Genomic DNA, 21,855 nt, shown 5'->3' with positions numbered 1-21,855 from the left:
ATATATATATCATTTATCATTTAAAAATGTAACAAACTAAATGAGTATATTTATACTTAATTTTTTACTATCCCAATTATATCATTAAACAACTTTTTCTATAATAAAGATTGTTGATGGTGTTATTTTATTTTTTGAGAGATAATCATGTTTAATTTGTTGATGGTATTACATTAATACTAATAATTTTAAACCCATTTGGGCTTGGCCTAGTGGTTGGCTTGGGATCTTGGAGTTTGTTCCTCCAGATGTCTCTGGTTCGATTCCCTCTGGTACCAATTTCGCTGCCATACAGAGTTTGTTCTGGCTTTAATACCGAATTTTCAAAAGAAAAATACTCAATGTTACGTTTAAATATAATATTTAACTTTGTCGTTTAAACAAAAAAAACACTCACTACCAAAAAAAACACATGCATACAAAAAAGATTTAAACAATGTACATGCAAAAGTAAAATGATAATATATATGGTAAATACAAAACAATATCAAGATGCACCGTGATGTGATTTTTACGAGGGTTGTGTTAACCGGTGCTCCTGGGGCACTGGTTAAGGTATCCAAAAAAGAAAAAATTAAATTAAAAAAGACATTTTTTTTACTTTTGAAAAATTAATTATACAGTTTTCGATACAAAAGTTACTATATTTGCTTCTTTAACCAATGCCCCAGACTGCTGCGGTTAACATTTCCCTTTTTACAATTGTATTGAGTGTTGACCAAGCTCAAACTAGTTCAAACACCAGAAAGAGTTTAAGAAAAAACAAAATCCAAAGTTCAAACATTAACTACAAACATAATATATGAAACGATTTGTTTATTTCATACAAGAAGCCCTAATTGACAAAGCTGCAGTGTTTCCTAATCTCACCATCATAGCCACTTAACACATCAATAGAACCCATATGCACCATTGCTTGTGCAAACTTAGTAGCCCAATTTGAACCATAATTAGCATTACTTAGCACACTTTCTTGTGTAGATTGACTACTCAACAAGGTTTGATCTGAAGTCAACAATCCACGATGGTTAATCAATCCCTCATAATACAAATTGTCCAAACGATTAGGAGTAGCAACATCAAGCATCACTATTGGATTAGTGTTACTTGGTGGTGGTGGACACTTTGTTTTCAAAGATTCAGCAAATGAAGGGTCCATAGAAGGATCTTGAGAAATTGTATCACTAAATGAATATAAACGATTAGAGAAAGAAGAACAATGTGATACACCAATTGAATGTGCTCCTGAGAGTGTAACCATTTCATCAATTGACAAACCTTTTTGTGCAAAATTTGCTATAAGTTGGTCAGCATTGAGGAAAGGTGAAGGTATATTTTTTGGCACTTCGTCGCTGATTGAGACACGGCCATCCCTCCGTCCTGAAGGTACATCGTAATTTATAGTGCCACCACTAAGTTTGAGAATACTGTCTCGTGTAGCAAATGTAAGAATGTCCGCACACGATACTGTTTGCGGACATACGACTTCTAATTGAGCCTTGGCCTCATCAATTACCTCAAATCCATGTAGACTTGGATTGTTGATAAAGTTGTCTTTCTCAGCTATTGGATTTCCTGGTGTTGATGCTAGTAACACAGAAGCATCACAACCCTATACATAGAATTTAATATATTTAGATACTTGGAAGTCATCAATTTCATATATTTAGGTGTGTTTGTTTCAATGATAAAAATCATAATTCAAAAATTTATTGCTAGAAATTCTATCTCAACCATTGTGTTTCATAAGCAATTAAAATACTGAAGAATATTTTTGAAATTTTTATCTATTTTTTTAAAAAAAAACTGTTAAAAGTATAGATTATCTTTTATTTCTATTAAAATGTTTGATTCTCACCCTTGACACGCGAATGAAAATAATACGAGTAAAAATTTGTTTGGATAAATAGTTTATTTTACAGACGCTTACGAATAAATTATTTCTATAACATAAAATAAAGTTAAGTCAAACTATTTTCATAAACAACTATGGATAACATATTGAAATAAGCTGAAAACAACTTATGACCATGTCCTAAGTTGTTTTTATAAGTTTTTCTAAATAGTGCCACAAGTTCTTATGCTAGTAGATAAAACTAAAATAAGCCAAAGGCCCTAAATCATCTTCATATATATAAAAAGTACTTAAACATAATTTGTAAAACCATAAACAAATATCATATTTGAATGTAAGGACATGCCAAAACAAGTGTTCTTGTAATTGTAAATAAATTTTGATCCTTGAATCAAAACACCTCTTTAGACACTATAAAAGAAAATTAAATATGTTCATAATTATATCCAAAAGATAAAGACACTAAATTAGAGACTTATTATATTTTTTGTGTTTAATTTTCAGTCATTTATTTAAGTTTTTCTAATATATGTATGAAAATTGATGTGAACATGAGCTTACCCTCACAAAGCAATCATGAAAATGCATTCTAATCAATCCAGCACCTATACCAGGATTGAGTGAAACAGCTTTGTCAATTGCACTTCTCACTATTGCCTCAGCAGATGGACATGAGTAGCTATAGAAACCCACCTGCAGAGATGCTGAAGCCAATGAAGAAATAGATAGAATTATCAAAACCAAGCTAGAAACCATTTGATGCATGTATGGTATACTATCCATTGTTGTATGTTGGTGAAGAGAACTTGTGTTGAAGTAATTGTATTTATAGGCTAGGAAATTTGTGCTTCCTTTTGAAGGTGCATTATTGGTCCTGAAATAGTTGAAGTTTTCTAAGCATTGAACACTTCTATTTTGGTTCAACTTGGTTTCTTTATTTTTGGATAAATAGAGTGATGACATACTAGAATTGAGTGTAGTGGGAATTTTTTTATTCTACCTATGGTGATTGATTGATGCATTTATATAATAAGGGTAAGGATTGACCTTAATTTTACAATCAAATAGAGGACTTGGTAATCCCACGACATTTTTATGTATTTCTTTATAAAGACAAATTGTTTATGCTCTCGTTCACAAAATCGATATTCATTTTCTTTTAAAATCCCGAGTTTTAGGGCATCCTTAAAATGGTTGGACTGAAAAAATGGTAATGTGATGTTTTATAACACATAATATACAATTTGACATCGTGATATGATCAACAATCCTGAAATCACGAGAAATTCACATAAAAACTTAATTTCAACTTTAGAAAAGTTTCATTTTTGTAATTTAATAAATAATATGTGAATATATATTTAATATTCATTGTGATAAATCTCTCTATCAAATTCACAATATTAACCGTCATCTATACTGGAACACAAATTGAGGTTTTATATAGGCGCATGCCTAAAAGTTAAAACTTGGATAAGGTCTATCGAAAAATATTGAATGGTTCGCACACTAAAGACAATTTCATATTAGGTAAATTTTCCATTTTTCATTTGAGGAGAGATCACGCAAGTTAGACAGTATATTTTTTGATAGAACAAGAAGTATTTTTGTAATAAGAAAAAGAAAAGATAGAACAAGAAGTCAGCTGTTGAGTGTTATATTTTACAATATGCTCTTGAATTAATTAAAATTTAATGATTGACATTGTACATGTAATAAAATAGATATAGTTGATCTGTCTAGTGAGAACGGTTGAGTAGCAACGGCGGCAGAGAATGCTCCGGTGTGACGGTAATGGCTTCCGGCGCGGCGGCGATGAGTCTTCGTGGTGGAACGAAGGGTGCCTGCAAGCACGATAGCACTCCAACGCTCAAGTCAGTAATGAAACTGAGAAAGAGTGTGTAAGAAGTGTTGTGTACCTTGAGGGTGAAACAAGTTCACCCTTATATAGGCACGCTTTGGTCATAACTTTCTCCAGGTTATGCGGCGTATGATTAGGGACAGAGTTGGACATGTGTAGGGTGATCCTCGCGCGATAGCGTGCTCCTGTGTGGCACGGTGCACGCAAGCTGGTGTACTCTTTTAAATGCAAAGCCTTAAAACGGTGTAAGTTTGGCCACGTGTTGGCGTGCGGTTGATCTTGTGACCGGTCCAGAACAATGATTATTTTACTTTGAGATGTACATGTTCGAGAAGTTACTTACTTTGAGATCTTACTTGGATGCATGAATTGAACTTTGTGGTCGGGTGATTTTGAGTTAAATTTCAAGAGGGTTTTAGATAGTTTTATTAAGTCTATACCGAATTTTGTATTATTTGCAAATCTATCTTCTTTCATTTCTAGAAGAAAAAAAAAAAACCTTTGTGTTGAATTTATGCAAAGACAAGCAAACTAAGTTATTCATAGTCTAACGAAAGCGGTCACATTATCAGTTAGTTTCTATATATTCATGGATATACAAAACTGTATTGAATGCATTTTAAAGCTTATAGAAATTATAGAAATTCTCCTTAAACAAAAAAGCTTATAGAAAAACCAAGTTGCTTAGCCTCCAGGGGCAAGGAACTCATTCCAAGGACGTATTCGGGGAATACCGAGTTCGATTTTCAGGGGGAACAACGCTTGGCCAGTACGCATGCCTTTACGCATGAGCCGGATTAGTCGTCCACCTTTGATGGGTCGGAAACCATTGCAAAATCCAAAAATAAAATAAAAAAAACTTATAGAAAGCGTTTTTTTTTTTTGGTACAATTCTATAAGCTTTTTTCTTCATAAAGAAAATAACGAAGTTGTTAAATTTTGAACCGATGATTTCTATATATCAAATGTTAGGATTTTTTTTTAACTAATATCAATTGTTAGGATTAATTAAATTTACTTTAATCCCTCCCTATTACCAAAAAAAAGTTACTTTACCCCCATATATTCATGAGTTTGATTGCACCTTTCCTTACTTCTTAAATTAAGAATTTTACTAATTTTTTTTTTTGTTACAAAGTAACGAGAAAAGAATTTACTCATTAATTTTAATATTGTATATTGCTAAAAATTTCGTTCGATTTTAAAATGGGACCATTTGTAAAAAAAATAAAAAATTCCCTGTTGCCCCCATCTCTTTTACATACTTTGGTTGATGATGCATGGGTGTTTGCTGGGCTAGGAGCAGGAGCAATCTCCCGCCAAAATGAGCTCTTGCAGACTATATCCCTCACACAACAAAGTTGGTGGCTTTGATGTGTTTCTAGCTAACGGTGGACCGGGAGGTCAACATATATATAGACAAAGAGAAGCTGACCACTAAGGTGAATGAGCTAGAGAAGAAAGTTATTTTCTTTGAGTATGAGTTGTCCGACAAAGCGGGGTAGCATGACAATGCCAAAGGGATTCTGAATGAGAAGGAGAAGGAGAAGTAGCGGAAAGCCTTCCAATAATTGGACACTGCCTGCGAACGTCTGAGTGCTCAACTCGAGGTGTTGAAAGCCGAGAAGCTCGCATGGGAGGCCGAGAAGGAATAATTCGAAGATATGTTGGACAAGGTCGTGGCTGAATCCGTTCATAATATGGTGGCCTAAGTGGATTTTGTCCACAAAATACAAGTGGAGAAAGACAAGATGGATGCCTATCATATCAGTTAGGGAAGGCAGCCTCCTTGTGAGTCAAAAGAAAAAGAGGATTCGGCCCAAGAAGCAAGCAGTTCTAGAAATGGTCTTTGTTGGATGACTTCAATTTTAAGAAGTTTCGAATTATATATCTCTAACATATTGGCTAAGTTTTAGATTATATAATCTGAATTCTGTCAAAACCTATAATTCAAATTATAATTGATGAAAATGTCTCTATTGGCCTTCATACCATTATCACAAAAAATGTATATTTTTGGGGTGGTATGAATGGTCAGCAATGACCATGGCATCATAACTCACTCCCATATGAAAATTAAGAAAGAAAAGTGGAGAAGAAATGAAAAGTGGAGAATGAATATTTTTTGTTTGAGGAATGCAAGACTATTTATAGCAACAGAACGTTCATAAATTGTAACTACAATCAAAAGAAATGTTTAAAAGAGCCATACCGATTAAAATGTATTAAACACACCATCAACCATTCAAACATTGCTTTTAACGCCATATTCAACATTCTGGATTGATTCCAATTACATAATCCAAAACATCCACATGAAAAAAATTGATATTAAATCAAATTCTACAACAACAACATCCATTAAACATAACGACTTCAACAACATAATTAAAAAAAATGTAAAACAACATAATAAAATACACACAAGATGAATCAGACAAAGTTAAATCTTCACTTGATATATCCATTTAAGCTTTTATTTCTTCGTAGGCTCTAGGCCAAATTAAACTTTCTCGAATATCTTAAAAAGATTTGACCAATAAAGTGTATGACTTGATCGGTCCCTTTGAACTATGTTGTCCAAACATAAAGATCGTGGTTCTCACATTGCCGTCGTTCCAGAGTTTCATTTGGGTGAACCGAACGCTCCAATCTAAGTCCATCGAGGGACAACGATACTCAACATTGTCCATCCTTCTTGTGTCTTTGTGGTTGAGACTACTGTTAATTTGGTCCTGATGATCCTTCAAGTGTGACATCAAGGTGGACCCTAAACATATTAGGTCCCCCCAAACCCGCCAATCACATCACATTCTCCCACTTTATCATCCTGTATTCTCATCTTCTCCTTTACGAGGATGTGCGAGAGAGATGACAAATATTTCCCTCATTCTCCCTCCGTCTTCTTGTGTTTCAGGTTCAACATTAGGTGCCTAATATTTTGTAGCAATAAACATTATATTAGTGTAAATGTATAGGAACTTTTGATCAAATAACAAAATATGTTCATTTCTTAACAATTTATATGTCTCTTTAAATTTTGTCATTTTAATAATGCATGACATTGTTTTGAAAAAACTAGCTAATTAAACGCAATTTGAATGATAAAATCCAATTTACACCAAATACGTTTCAAATTATAAAATTCAAGCGGAGTTAAAATGATAAATTTAATAGACGCGTGAAAAGTGAGCAGGGTGCGCAAATAAATTATTTCTTATTTGTATGCATTGACCACCGATCGAATTAGGGAGTCAATCTATTTTTTGGTTACATGGCAAAAGAAAGGAAAACAATAGAAGCAAGAAAAACAAGAAAGAAAAGTGAAGGAATTCTAGAGAGTTCCAACTGCGTCCATCCTGAGGAGATACAAGAAATCCGTTGGAGGAGAGATATGGTAGAGCAGCTTAGTATCCGAACCTGCTCTAAGCTTGGCCATAAATTCCACTCACTGATTACTCTATCTAAGAGTGTGGCAAACTGTTACATTACCTTGCCTAATCAGATCCTTCATATCTTGATATCTCATAGACGACCCTTTGAGGAGGTTTATACAATGCAAGAAGTAGATATAGCAAACAAGCTCAATAGTGTTCAAGCTTTCTGCCAAGATGAGCCCCTTGGAAAATAGCGTAAAGCTTAGCATACAAGATGTTAGATGAATCATTAATAAAGCTTGAGAAACCTTATAAATAAAATCCAGCATTATTCCGAATAATTCCACCAAAACCAGCTCTCACGACGGTGCCCAAACAACTACTGTCAACATTGAGGATAGTGCAAGAATAGTTATCATTTTTCACTTAATAAATCTCTCAACTTGTTCCACATGAGAATTAATCGTGAAACAATGAGTAAAAGAATCTATCATATTGTGGATGTTGTTGGAGAGGCGACTAAGATGCCGATTCTCATTATTAAGGCATATAAGATTTCGGTGAGGGAGTCAATTTATTCGAAAGTTTTAATTAAACAAAGACAAAACTACAATCAAACTATTAAATAACCTAATTGTAGACCTTCTTTGTTCATAATTTTAAACCATTTACGTGTTAAGATAAGATTTTTGAATGGAGAAGTACTTTAAACACTCTTTTTAATATTCACTTTTTTATTGAGTGAAATTAACGTGAATATCATATAAACTACATAAATTGGTAAGAACCATATGGGTTTTATTAGATGAAAAAGTGAATAGAAAGAGTTATAAAAGATCGTTCATAACATTTATTTTTTGAACATTGATAAAAAAGAAATAAAGAAGGCGCGTGGGAAACAACAACTACAACATTAGTAGTGTAAAAGAGAAGAGTTAGAGGGGTATGAGCTGTGTAATACAAGTACTATACCCCACCCCCCATGTGCTTCTTCCTGTCTCCACCACTTCCTGTTTCAAACTCAATCATTACATTACACATTTCTCATTTCTCTCTTCTCATCCTCATTACACTCTTTTCCACTCTCATTTCTTTCAAAACCCAAACCCCAAATATTCCAACCTCAAATGTCTAACCACAAGGAAACAACAACTATCACCACAACAACCGATCTAGTAGAACCCACTTCTCAAAACGCTATAACAGTAAAAAAACCGCCGTCAAAAGACCGTCACAGTAAAGTAGACGGACGAGGAAGACGCATAAGAATGCCTATAATTTGCGCCGCACGTGTTTTCCAGTTAACACGTGAGCTTGGTCATAAATCCGACGGTCAAACTATTGAATGGCTTCTCCGTCAAGCTGAACCGTCGATCATCGCCGCCACCGGTACCGGAACTACTCCTGCTTCTTTCTCTTCGCTTTCTGAGCATAAACCTTTTCTTCAACCTTCTCCTTTTATTCTTGGTAAACGTTTACGTGATGATGATGGTGATGCTGTTTCGGTTGCCGCACCTACTGCTCCGCCGGGGTTGTGGCGGCCGGATTTTGCTCAGCTTTGGAGCTTTGCTGCGGCTGCTCAAACTCCGCCGGAAGGTTTTTCTGTTTCTCAGCATAATTCATTGTTTCATCATCAACAGCAACAACAACAACAACAGCACCAGCAACAGCAACAACAGCACCACCACCAGCAGCATCACCAGCAGCAACAAGGCTCTATGGGTGAAGCTTCCGCGGCGAGGTTAGGGAATTATCTTCCTGGTCATCTGAATTTGTTGGCTTCATTGTCTGGTGGGAATGGAAATTCTGGTCGTGGAGATGATGAAGATCGTTGAAACGGGGAATTCGGTGTTTTGTACTTTATTCATGTTTTTAGTATATATAGATATGAATTATTGTGTGTGTGTTTTAATTTTATGGGTTTATAATTTTTGTTGTTGTGTGTGAAGTAGAATATTTGTTAGTCAAATTAGGGTTAGGTTATTGTTATTTTTGAGTGATGAAGTCCTTGAATTGAGGAGTTCAATTAGAGTTAGGGTTTTCCTAGGTGGGAAAACTGATTAGGGTTTTAGAAGATGGTGAATTATTTGTTTAGTGATTGAAGGAAGGAAAGCATATGGATGATGAATAACTAGTGATTGAAGCTTGATTGGTATGCAAATGCGAGCGTAATGGAACAGAATGGAATGTGAAGATCGAACCGGGAGTGATGAGTTGAGTTGTTGCTTCTGTTTCTTTTTCCTGGTGGGTTTTGAATTTTTATGACTTTTACTTTCCTGATTGAGAGTGAAAGTTTGGGTATTCATATCATAGACTTAAGTTAATGAGCAAAATGTGTTAACTGATGATGAATTATTGCTCCAATTTTATTGGAGTTTGATTATTTTCAGAATTTCATGCTTCTTTGCCTCCAATTGAGCATTATTGAAGGGATTGGGGTCCTTTTGAAGTGGCCATGGTTAGGAATTTGGCATGGCTGTTGGTGAGCTTTTGCCTTACTTTGTTCTTCATTTCACTCTTTTTGGTGCTCTTAGTTATTGTTTGAGAGGACTAGTACCTATAAGACATGGACTACTGGTTCTACTTTGTAAGACCTGTTTTGAGATTTTTGTTTATCAGCAATTCTTATCCATTTGTTAGATTCATCAGTGTGGCTCAGAATAATGTTTTCTCTTCTATGTAACTTGATTGTTGTGGGGTGTTACTGAAGTTAATAAAAACCCATTTGTTTCTTTATTACATCTTACTGTTATTGGTACTTTTCATTTTCGTGCTAGTAGGCATTTCATATTCCAGATTGAATGGTTATTGAAGAGCTATGAAGCACAGACATGTATCGTGTCCGACACTGACACATAATTACACTGAATTATGATTTTTTCAAATTATTAGTAATGATAGCATGTCTGTGTCGTGTTCGTATCTGTGTTTAATGGTTCAACAGTGTGTTTTCTGTTCTATCATACTGTAGTCATAGTTAATCTCACTACCATGGTACTGTGCTTAGGAGTTTGTACTAGGGCCTTTCGGTATTTAAGGGAAGATAAGGTTAGGTACATAGTGTGTTCAAATATGTAATGTAGTCATGGTGATACCTTGTATGGTTACTATTTTTGACGTTTCATCTTTGTTTGTTTAAATTAAATTGTGGTGCATATCATTCAACAAAGTCAATCTGGGTCATTGTGCTGATACAAGAACTCAATTTTGGCTAATGTGTTGGTATCTTATTAATGACATATTTTCTATGGTTGTTGTCACATTGGCTTTTATTGTTACACCATTTGAAACAACCATGTGCCTCTAATAAAAGTTTTAAATAAATGTTTGCGACAATGACTTAAGTTATGGTATCAAACCTTTTGACAACTCTGTCATCGACGCAATTCGGTTGCAATTGAGACCGCATCAATTGTTACTCCAAACACACGGCAAAATCATGTTACTGTGAAAGTTAATATTTGGAGCTTCCGACACTGCAAAAATGTATTGGGAAGTGTGCAAACATGCTTTTATGTTTTGCAAACGGGAAATCAAATACGCGCGAAGTTGATTGGTTTGAAAGGAATTTCATTTACATTACCCTCTCCCAATAGATATTTATTTCATTAAGCTTATGTAAAATTATCTCTCCCATAAACCTTATTTGGGTTTTTTTACCCTTACTAGTGCCCCACAGTGTGTAGTTGGGAAACCAGAAGGAAGTTGAGCTGCTTACATAAGAGCCACCCATTAACTCGGTACTATTGTGTGGATTGATTATTGGTGGGGTATCAAATTTGCTATCCTGACAGGATTTTAAACAGAGTACGGAAAGGGGTCAGTTTCCAATAATTGATGGGTCCTTTAATTACACAACGTGGTTAAACTAGTATTGAAATTTAGAGTAATGGTATTTGAACAACCATTTGATATAACTCGTGACAACTTCTATTTTTTCTTTTTTCATTGATCAAAAACAATGGAGGTAGGAAAAGGAAGAGAGAAAATAAGAACATAGTGTGAGTATGAGAGAGAAAGTTGTCAAAAAATTATCACAAAGTCGTTGTACAAATATCATTTTTTTTTTTAAGGATTTGAAGTCCAATTTTAACATTATTTTTTGCTCACATTTGTTACGAATTTTTTTTAAAGAATTTAAAGTCCAATTATAAAACAACATGTGGATTACTAATCCATATTAGACTCGTAACTAATAAGAGTTTTTCTACTTGCACCCTAGTTAATCATGGTTGCACCCCAAAATGACAAGATTACCCTTTCATAAAATTTATTCTAAAACTTAGTTGAAGTAGGTCATATAAACTGAGTTTAAGTGTATATACTTAATCTCAGTTTAAGTAGGTTCATGTAAGCTGAGTTTAAGTAGGTCATGTAAACTGAGTTCATGTAAACTAAATTTAAGTAAGTGTACCAACTTAAACTCAGTTTAAGTAGGTTCATGTAAACTAAGTTTAGGTAGGTCATGTAAACTTAGTTTAAGTAGATCATGCAAACTTAGTTTAAGTGTACATCTAAAAGTTCAATCTTATTCAATGATTATACGTCATCTCAGTTTAAGTATGCACATGTAAACTCAGTTTAAGTAGGTTCATGTAAACTTAATTTAAGTAGGTTCATGTAAACTCAGTTTATGTAAGTTAGGTCATGTACACACAATTTAAATTTAAGTAGGTCATGTAAACTCAGTTTAAGTAGGTTCATGTAAACTCAGTTTAAGTATGTTCATGTAAACTCAGTTTAAGTAGGTTCATGTTAACTGAGTTTAAGTAGGTTCATGTTAACTGAGTTTAAGTAGGTTCATGTAAACTTAGTTTAAGTAAGTTCATGTAAACTCAATTTAAGTAGGTTCATGTAAACTCAGTTTAAGTTAACCTTGCCAATGTAAATTAAAACCGTAATCGTACAGTGCATCAGTGCAGTTGAAGGAAAAAAATTGAAATTAGCAAATAGAAGAAAAAATTCACTTACTTATATCCAATTGAGTATGGATGTAAAATATTTTGATTCACTCTTTAATTTTCATGGGGATTGATATTGAACATCAAATTGTTTGATCGATCGCTTTGTGGGGTGAAAGAGGATGAAACTCACTGGCAATGAATAAAATTAGGGTTTTAAGAAAATTTATATAAAAGGGCAATTTTGGTATTATAAAAAACTTTTAAAAAAATTTGGATGTAACCAGAAAAACATGGGGTGTAAATAAAAAAACTCAACTAATAATACATACCTATAATAAGCCCTCTCTTGCCTCCGTTAACCCACTTAAACAATGATCAACGTCATCACCAACCGTCAGCATCAACATCCATTGTTAGTGGCATCTCAAGATTGCAATAAGATTTTACACAAAATTTTCATTAATTAACAAATTATTCGGAATACATGTGTGTTTAATCCATGAACCACGTTTTCTTGACTTTGCATATTATACAGTTGAGGAATTAACACAGGTATCGGTTTCTGTTTCTGCAACAACATTCGGCTATCATCATATTTCACATGTGTTATTTTCAGTCCGCATTCAAAAATGGTCACTTGAAAATGAGTAGAAAACCAAGATTTAATCATAGATTAAGGAAGAGTAACTTACATTAATAAAATAATATGGAAATATTTTTTTTTTGGAATAGATATGAAAATACTTGGCAATCTTTGTTGGTTGTATTGAGGGGAACAACACAGATGTATAATATAAAAGCGGCTGATAAAAAAGTAACATGAGTTTTTGTTTTGTGCTAATTTTTTGTGAGTTTGATATGTGATTAACAGATGTAAAAGAAGGTTAACTGGGACGATTAGTGACATCGATAAGTAATCTATGTGTTATTTTATAAGTTTTCTCCTTAAATTAAATTTATTCTTATCTATTTGTTACATATGTTATTTGTATTTAAAATCAAGGGTATTTTTAGAAATAAAAGTTCAATCTAAATATGGTGGAAGAAGTAGTTTTCTTTTTATATAGTATATATATATATTCTTAAAATTAGAAATATATGTATTCTAAGTCTTCATTCATCATTTTTCTACAATCTCAGTGTCTTAAAAGAAGAAGAAAGATTTCTCTCTAATCTCTTCTCCTCCCCTCTAATCTCTCAAACAAACCCTCAAAGGTTGTGGTGAATCATCACAACAAAATATAGAGCCTTTACTTTATTCTTTTGAGAGAATGGAGGCTTTACTTCATTTCGACATAATGTAGTGATATGAACATAGATCGTAGCAAATCCAGAGAGTATTTGACTAACTCATGAAGTTGATCTCCTGATTTATTTTATCAATATCGAAGGTGGTGATGATGATGATGATGATCATAATAATAACAACAACAACTTAAGTCAAAGTTTTATACATTAACTCTTTGAGTAATTTCTTGGGGTAATTAACTTCAGATATTTTAATTTAGAGTATTGATAACTGGACACAAATCTCTTGACACAAATACAACACCGTATATCACTGTTCCTTTATACTTCATTTTCATTTTTTTTTCTTTAACCTCCCTACAACTCATCTGCTTCTTCCCTTGTGTGCCGTCACCACTACCTCGTTTCACCTTCCATCCGCTTCATTGGCGAGACATATCCACTATGTCTCTCCCTCCTCGCATTTGTCTCTCAGTCTCGTCTCTAACACAACCTTTACTCTCGCCGTCGCCGAGAACGAATGCAAATCAAATTAACACTAACGTAATCAAAGAAAGATAGATGAATAGGAGACATGGAATGAAATAAAGACGGCATGAGGTGGTGTTGAGGATGTCGTCGGCGGTGGAGGGCCATGTCTAAATAGAGGATGTCGCCGTCGGTGGAAGTATAGATCTGAACGGAAGATGAAGGGATGAGAACGATGTGGTTGTGAGGGTGGAGACGGCGGTGGTGAGGTCGACGGTGAGGGAGGACACTGTGGTGAGGGTGGAAGTCCAGTCCAAATCTGATGAAGATGAAGAGAAGGTGAGAGAGAACGTAGAAGATGAGAATGAGCTGGGGTGTGAGGATTTGACAAAACTGCCCCATGCTTTATGGATGAAATGTCCAAACTGTCCATGGTGTTGTATTTGTGTCCAATATTTTGTGTTTAGTTATCATTTCTCTTTATTTTAAAGGCTTAAATGCTCTTTTGGTCCCTTAACTATTTAATTGGTATCGCTTTGGTCCCTTAACTAAAAAAAAGATTGTTTGAGGATTTTAAGTTTTTTTTTAGTCTCGTTTTGGTCCCTTCTGTTAGGTTTTCGTTAGTTTTAATAAAAAAACGTTAAGTGTGGACACGTGTCACCTTGTCATTGGCTCTGAGATTTTTTTTTTACAAAAATATATATATTTTAAAAAAATAATAATTTTTTTTGTAAAAAAAAAAAAAAAAAAAAACTCAGAGCCAATGACAAGGTGACACGTATCCAGGAGTTAACTTTTTTTTAAAACTCTAACGGAAACCTAACAGAATGGACCAAAACGAGACTAAAAAAAAACTTAAAATCCTCAAACAATCTTTTTTTTAGTTAAGGGACCAAAGCGATATCAATTAAATAGTTAAGGAACCAAAAGAGCATTTAAGCCTATTTTAAATGATTGATGAAGTACTCTATATGAGTTTTTTGACTGTATACTCTAAATTATAAAGAGTAATCGTAAATTTTAAAATTGATTACTTATTAATATGGGTTAAATAAGTTCAACTTCTTTTTCCTTGAATCATTCATTGAGATCTGTGAGTTTTTACTATTAGTGATTTTTATATGAGTTAAATAAGTTTATGAACTCTATAAATATAGTTAATTTTTCTTTTGATCGTCATAAAAATGTGATATGTTTCGATCCCTATAAAATTTTTCAGCATATATTTTTAGTCCTTGTAAAATTAAAATTTGTTAAATTATGCTTAAATTTAAAAATTTTGAATAATTTTTTACATACTAATTTAGAATATTGTATAGTTACTCCTCAAACAAGTTAGCTTAAAATTTAAATTTTAGGTCTAAATTTTCATTCCTTTAATCTTGAAATTTTTGCGTTTAGAAAAATTCATATTTAACTCATTACATGTTAAAAATATATATATTTTTTATATAAAAAAAAGGTTCTTATAATGTTTGTAACATGTTTGTAAAAATCATTCACAAATTTATGAGTTTAAACATAATTAAACCAATTTTAATTTAACATGGACTAAAATTGCGGTCTGAAATTTTTTACATGAACCAAAACATGTCATTTTTTTATGTGGATTAAAAACAAAATTTATTATACTTATAGGGACCAAAAATTCACTTAACCCTTTTTATATTTCCAACCATTATCTTTCAATTAAGCCAAAACCAAGAGGGACATTGCTATTTTTTCCTCTAAACGTTTAGAAAAAAGCAATAATGCTTAAAAATATCTAAAGTACATCTCATAATTATGTCAAAAAAAAGGTACATCCGATAACAAATAGATAAATAAATAATGGTGCATCAAAATTGCATTGCTTATTGGTAATGCTACAATTTATTTACCCATTCATTCACTTTTCCTAAATCTTCACTTATAGCTATTGTTTCTATTTTTCCTATTTATTGTATCAAATTCCCTATCTAATTCAAGGATCAACCTTTTTGTTATTGCCACCACCAACAACGTGATCAGAAACATACTTTGTCCAAAACCAATGCGACTTCCACACCCTGTTCATTTCTTCAATTGGAACATTTTTAGTCTCAGGTAAAAGGACAGCAATGAAAATGGTCATGATTGCCACAAAACCAGCAAAGAAAAAGAAAAGGCCAAACTTCAAGTGACAAAGCATGGTTAGGAAGACTTGAGCAATCATAAATGTGAAGAACATGTTCACCGCAACATTTATAGCTTGACCTGCTGGTCGAACCTCTAGAGCGCATACTTCACTAGGCACTAACCAACCCAATGGTCCCCAAGACCATGCAAATGCCGCAACATATGCACAAATAAAGAACAAGAGAAGGTCGGCTTCGCCTTTGGTAAATGATCCTTGTCCGGTCACTCCAAACTTTAATGCAATTAAGATTCCAATAATAACCTACAAATCATAGAGTAATTATAGTTTGTACATGAATAATTTCATACAAACGAAGACACCCAAAAAGGTTTAACTTGAGCATTATGTATGAAAATCTAAAAGAAATAAATGTGACAATTTTTACCTGACAAATAAACATTTGTAAGCCACCCTCAAGAAATAAAAATCTTCTTCCGAATTTGTCTACTGTGAATACAGAAACAAGTGTAGCAACAACATTGACACCACCACTAATAACCGAAGACATGAGGGAAGCATCATCACCAAAGCCTAAGATCTTAAAAAGGACGGGAGCGTAAAACATGATAACATTAATGCCGGTAAGTTGTTGGAAGAATGGAATGAAACTGACGAAAGTAAGTTGAGGCCTATATTCTGGTTGAGTAATGTTCTTCCATGGATGTTCCACCCTACTAGCTTCTTCACTAGCATCAACAAGATCTTGATATTCTTCATCAACATTTTCAGTTCCGCGGATCCTTTTCAACATTGCCTTTGCCTTTTCATGGTTGCCTCTTTCAATCAAGGAATTTGGTGTTTCACCTAAAAAAAGGGATCCTAGGCACAAAAGAATTGCTGGCACTGCTCCAAGACCTAAAGAGACTCTCCATCCATTTTTATGCTTGGACGTGCCATAATTGATCAGATTTGCGGCAAGAATACCAATTGTAATCATCATTTGGAAGCCAATGTTAAGTGCTCCTCTAATTTTTGCTGGAGCCATTTCAGACAAATAGACCGGTACCGACTGTTTAATTAGAAAATAGATATCAAAGACGAATATTAGTTAATTAGATGTGATTTGGTTTTTCACAAAATTAAAAAATTTCATTAAATGTATACAACTTAAACTAATAGAAATTAGAGACGATTCTTACCTGATTGCAAAATCCCACACCAAATCCTAGAAGTAAACGACCAATTATTAGCATTTCAACATTAGCTGCTAATCCATTTAGTATTGCACCAATAAGGAAAAATAAGCCACCAAGAAACATTGAGGTCTTGCGTCCCATCATTCTTGTGATTGCGGAAGCAAAGAAAGAAGCTATCAATGCTGCAAGGTATAGGGAAGATGTGAATAGTGTTAAAATTTCATCATCAAACTTGCAATATTGACTTGTATTATGTGTTTCATCCTTCATTTTCTTATACACCCGTGGAAAGAATTTGATCAAGAATTCATCCATAGAAGTCACCCCTCCAGTAATACCAAGATCATAACCGAAAAGAAGACCTCCCATTGCAGCTACAAAACATGTCATTAACACATATGGAGTCACTCTTCCCTCATAATGTTTTATTCCACTCGTCTCAACGAAAGCTCCAGCTCCCATATTGATTCTTTTTTATTTAATTACTACAAATTAAGAAAGAAACACCACTACCACTTTGTTAATCTATGCTTCTTCTTGTTTCCTCATTTGTCTCTTAACAATGTAGTCATGTAGTTTTCTGCTTTAATAGGCACATGCGATGAATTTTGAACGGTTAATATAAAATGGTCATAACTAATGACTAAAAATAGTTTATGATTGTCACTTATCCACTAGTTAGCTACTTTCTCTGTTAATTTTAGTGATGTGCATTGATAAATGCCATTTGGATTTGCTACAAATTAGGGAGTCACATAAGTTTTTACCTCAGAATTTCTATGAATTAGACTTGATGTGGTAATCTTTATGCTTTGACCTTTTCCATCAGTTTCCAATCTTTTCTTTCATAGTGCGCTTGTAACTAACAAATGTAATTCAACGACTTGTCAAAGGTTAATCAGTAGAACTCATGTGTGTTATAGTTTTTGGCCATTTTCTTTACTATATACTCCCTCGAGTCATATTTATAAGCAAAGCACAACATTTTAGGTTCATTGAATAACTAATGTGGCAATTTTTACCTAACAAATAAACATTTGTGAGCCACCCTCAAAAAATAATAATCTTCTTCCGAATTTGTCTACTGTGAATACATAAACAAGTGTAGCAACAACATTGACACCACCACTAATAACCGCAGACATGAGGGATGCCTCATCACCAAAGCCTAAGATCTTAAAAAGGACGAGAGCGTAAAACATGATAACATTAATGCTGGTAAGTTCTTGGAAGAATGGAATGAAAAGTGAGTTGAGGCCTATATTCTGGTTGAGTAATGTTATTGCATGGATGTTCCACATTACTAGCTTCTTCACTAGCATCAACAAGATCTTGATATTCTTCATCAACATTTTCGGTTCCACGGATCCTTTTCAACATTGCCTTTGCTTTTTCTTGGTTGCCTCGTTCAATCAAGGAATTTGGTGTTTCACCTAAAAAAAGGGATCCTATGCACAAAAGAATTGATGGCACTGTTCCATCACCTATTGAATCTTAGAAGGACATCAGCACATTCTCCCTCACGGTAGTTATACAAAAAGGCAGCCCTATTAACGTCTACCTTACCAAGGTGCAAGAAGAATGAAGTAATTGTGCTGATTTAAGTCATCAAGTCACCTATTTCCCTAATTTACTAAATTAGTTATTTCCTGATTCGGGCAGGTATGAACCAATATTAGGTATGCCACCTTCCTAAGTACCGTTATCTCAGGGTTATACTTGAGAGGAGACAGATCTTACGCACGACAGTAAAATTAAATCTGATTCAAAAAATAACTGAATAAATACATTAAATAAAATTAAATATCCAACAAACATAATACAGGTTCCTCTTAGAACCCTAGCCTAAAAAGATTTAGTTAGACATGGAAACTAAAGACAAATTTTAGAAGAATTAAAACATACTCTAGAGACTCGGAGTGAAGATAGAAACTCCTCCCTTTAAGCTTGTAGTATCTGCCTTCCTCTTGAACCACTTCGTTACGAATAAGAAATTATGAATGAAAGGCTTGGTATTTATAGAAAAAGTTTCCGCCTGAAGTTTGGCTCAAAAATCGGGTTTTCCACTTAAAAGTAGCAAACATTAGTTCTGACCCGTTTTTGCTCATGCTCGGGGCGCATGGCTCACCCTTGAGGCTCATGAGAGTGCAAAAAATGCACCCTCGAGGCGCATGGACCATGCTTAGGGTGCATATGAGTGCAGTCTGTAACACCCCGTTTTCCCAACATAAAAATTTCTCATAAAAAATCAGAGTAAAAACACCTTAAACGGAATGTCACACTTCTTTTCATAAAATCATAAACGGAATAAAATAACTATTTATCCTTCAAAATTCAACAACATAATATTTATTGATTCGCAGCGGAAATTATTCAACTTTTAAAACAACTTTGGCACAAGGGCCTTAACATAAAATCTCTTAAAATTCTTCCAACAACATGTTCATGATAATTCATAAAATAATATGTAAGGAATAGAAAACAACAACAAACTTCTCATCCCGTTACGTATCAGAGCACCTAAGACACACGAGAGAGAAACCTCACACGACATCAATTATTCTTGGTTACCTGCAAGTTACCCATGGTGGGCAACATTTCCAAGTAGAAGGGGTGAGATTTCACAAATAATAATATTAAGCATATAATTCATCAATTACATTTAACAACTTAAACTTCATCACTTAGCAATAATAATACTTCATGTAATACTTCATTAAATCATCAATCAACTTCTAATCATCATTAACATCATATATAACAACATAATCATCACATCATAAACATCATCTTATAACAACATAAACATCATATTCATCACATATAACAATATCATAACAACATCATAATCAACATCATATCAATATCATAAACAATATCATAATCAATTTTCATAAGCATCATAACAACATAATCATCACATCATAAACATCATCATAATCAATATCACAAACAACATAACAATGTCATAATCATAATTATTCATAAGTACTTCATTAACAACACATGGATAGAAGACAACTCAACAACAACTTAACAACTCATGGATGATAATTCATCAACAACTTAACAACTCATGGATGATATATAATTCATCAACAACGACTTTGACTCGACAATACAACTTCAACTTCTTAATCATGCATGTGGTACCAATCAGGGCATCAAGCCCTCAACGTATAAGTGTAAATAGGCTCACAGAGCATCAAGCCCTCAACTTACAGGGCATCAAGCTCTCAACATAATATGTATAAATATACATTACAGGGCATCAAACCCTCAACTTAAATGAGTATGCAATGGACTCAACATCTTACGACTTGACAACTTTGACCAACATATGCAACTTAATGATTTAATAATCAATAACAACAGAGACAGCAACATACAACAACTTGAATCATAACAACATTAATAATAACCACTTGGATGGTATAACAACATTATTTCTATATCATACAATATTCACATAATATATGTATCTCAAATTATTCAACAACAACATTCACATAATATATGTATTTCAAATTATCCAACAAAGATATTCACGTCAAACAAAATTAGATTCATCACAACATAGGTTAGATACTCTTAAACACCTTAATTAAACTCCTAGTACTTCTAGTCTTGAGGTTTGGAATTATTCCCTAAGTTTTGGATTAACTCAGAAACAGTTATGCTGAATTTTCATAAAATTTCACTAAGACCTCCTTGGAGTATTTTCATCATAACTCCTAAACTAAAAATCATTTTCAAGTCAAACCGACGCCACTGAAAAGCTAACACAATTATCTACAATTTACATGTTTACACCAAAGGCTAATTCAAAACAGAAACGTGTGAAAAAAACGCAAAAACATGAAACAGGACATGCTGTTAGATAGCAACTCGGGAAAAACCCATTTTTCACCCCAAAATCCCAATTTTAACTTCCCTATGCCCAAATTTGATCCCAAAGTTTGTCTAAACATTTATATGCATCAAAAGAGACTCAAAACCATATAAAACTTGACCCAAAACATTATTTTAGAAAATCATCAAATAATTACTTTTAACCCTAATTCCCAAATTCTCAAAAACTAAAACCTACAACATGTTAAATCCAATTTTCAGAATCATAGACTTAAGATTATTGAATATTAGTCCCACCCTTACCTTAATAAATCAATCAGGCAGCCTCTCTTGGTTCTTCTCTTCTCTTCTCTTACTTCTCACTTTCTCCCTTTTTCTCCAAAAACAGGTTTCACGTAATCTTTATTTTCTATTTCTAACTCTCTCTTTTTATATAAATCATTAACCTACTTATTTTCTCTTATTTCCAAATCTGTCCTACCAGTCTCAATATTCTATTCTAATATATATATATATATATATATATATATATGGCATTTCAAATAAGAGCACTTTTTAAATGAGAGGGTGAGAGGAGTAAATAACATCCATTAGATCTTATTCAACAGTTGAGATCATATTTTTCTTAAAAACTGCACCATCCATCACTTTTTCTCTTCTACGTGCGTGTTGTTCAGTACTGCCTCTTCCTTCTCTCTTCTCCCTTTTATTTTTCTTCTTTCAATCGCACAAGTTCTTCCCTAAAAAAAAAAAGTTTTTCCCCTTTTTGTTGTTGGCAGAACCTACTTCATCGCAACAAATAGGAGTATCGATTGAAGTAAAAAAAGAACAATATGGTTATTATTCATAAAACAATTTATGATGCACAAAATTAATTTTCAGCTTCATTGCCGCTGCCGTAAGCCATCAAAATTTTCAGCTTCATACCCTTTCATTATACCCACTCTTATCTTTGAAAAAAGAACAATATGGTTATTATTCATAAAAAATTTTATG

The 21,855-nt window shown here is 33.4% G+C and overlaps 3 protein-coding genes across 3 annotated transcripts; 1 reads left to right on the top strand and 2 right to left on the bottom strand.

Annotated features, from left to right (window-relative positions):
• Window positions 1-579: 579 nt before the first annotated feature.
• On the bottom strand, window positions 580-2,826 carry LOC11418861 (peroxidase 5). Its single transcript, XM_003589691.4, has 2 exons — window positions 2,417-2,826; window positions 580-1,612 (listed from the first exon to the last, which is right to left on the bottom strand). Exons 1-2 carry the CDS (start codon window positions 2,816-2,818, stop codon window positions 836-838), a joined length of 1,179 nt encoding a protein of 392 aa, XP_003589739.2. The 5' UTR covers window positions 2,819-2,826; the 3' UTR covers window positions 580-835.
• Window positions 2,827-8,059: 5,233 nt separating this feature from the next.
• LOC11423615 (transcription factor TCP7) lies at window positions 8,060-9,832 on the top strand. Its single transcript, XM_024783596.2, has 2 exons — window positions 8,060-9,337; window positions 9,484-9,832. Exon 1 carries the CDS (start codon window positions 8,221-8,223, stop codon window positions 8,926-8,928), a length of 708 nt encoding a protein of 235 aa, XP_024639364.1. The 5' UTR covers window positions 8,060-8,220; the 3' UTR covers window positions 8,929-9,337; window positions 9,484-9,832.
• A 5,844-nt stretch (window positions 9,833-15,676) lies between these two features.
• LOC11420651 (sugar transport protein 10) lies at window positions 15,677-17,469 on the bottom strand. The gene is made up of 3 exons (XM_003589686.2): window positions 17,011-17,469; window positions 16,257-16,880; window positions 15,677-16,132 (listed from the first exon to the last, which is right to left on the bottom strand). Exons 1-3 carry the CDS (start codon window positions 17,467-17,469, stop codon window positions 15,677-15,679), a joined length of 1,539 nt encoding a protein of 512 aa, XP_003589734.2.
• Between the last annotated feature and the right edge of the window lie 4,386 nt (window positions 17,470-21,855).

The sequence above is a fragment of the Medicago truncatula genome, chromosome 1 (genome assembly GCF_003473485.1).
Source record: "Medicago truncatula cultivar Jemalong A17 chromosome 1, MtrunA17r5.0-ANR, whole genome shotgun sequence".
In the NCBI taxonomy this organism is placed as follows: Eukaryota; Viridiplantae; Streptophyta; class Magnoliopsida; order Fabales; family Fabaceae; genus Medicago; species Medicago truncatula.
This window is presented reverse-complemented; position numbering and strand designations above follow the sequence as displayed.

What these genes read in the sequence shown, in the direction of transcription:
- LOC11418861 (XM_003589691.4), bottom strand. Translation starts at nt 2,818, where the DNA reads ATGTCATCACTCTATTTATCCAAAAATAAAGAAACCAAGTTGAACCAA. An exon ending in TTCATGATTGCTTTGTGAGG is followed by an intron (nt 1,613 to 2,416) that starts GTAAGCTCATGT and finishes TTCTATGTATAG; the next exon opens with GGTTGTGATGCTTCTGTGTT.
- LOC11423615 (XM_024783596.2), top strand. Translation starts at nt 8,221, where the DNA reads ATGTCTAACCACAAGGAAACAACAACTATCACCACAACAACCGATCTA.
- LOC11420651 (XM_003589686.2), bottom strand. Translation starts at nt 17,469, where the DNA reads ATGGGAGCTGGAGCTTTCGTTGAGACGAGTGGAATAAAACATTATGAG. An exon ending in GTGTGGGATTTTGCAATCAG is followed by an intron (nt 16,881 to 17,010) that starts GTAAGAATCGTC and finishes CTAATTAAACAG; the next exon opens with TCGGTACCGGTCTATTTGTC. An exon ending in TACAAATGTTTATTTGTCAG is followed by an intron (nt 16,133 to 16,256) that starts GTAAAAATTGTC and finishes TATGATTTGTAG; the next exon opens with GTTATTATTGGAATCTTAAT.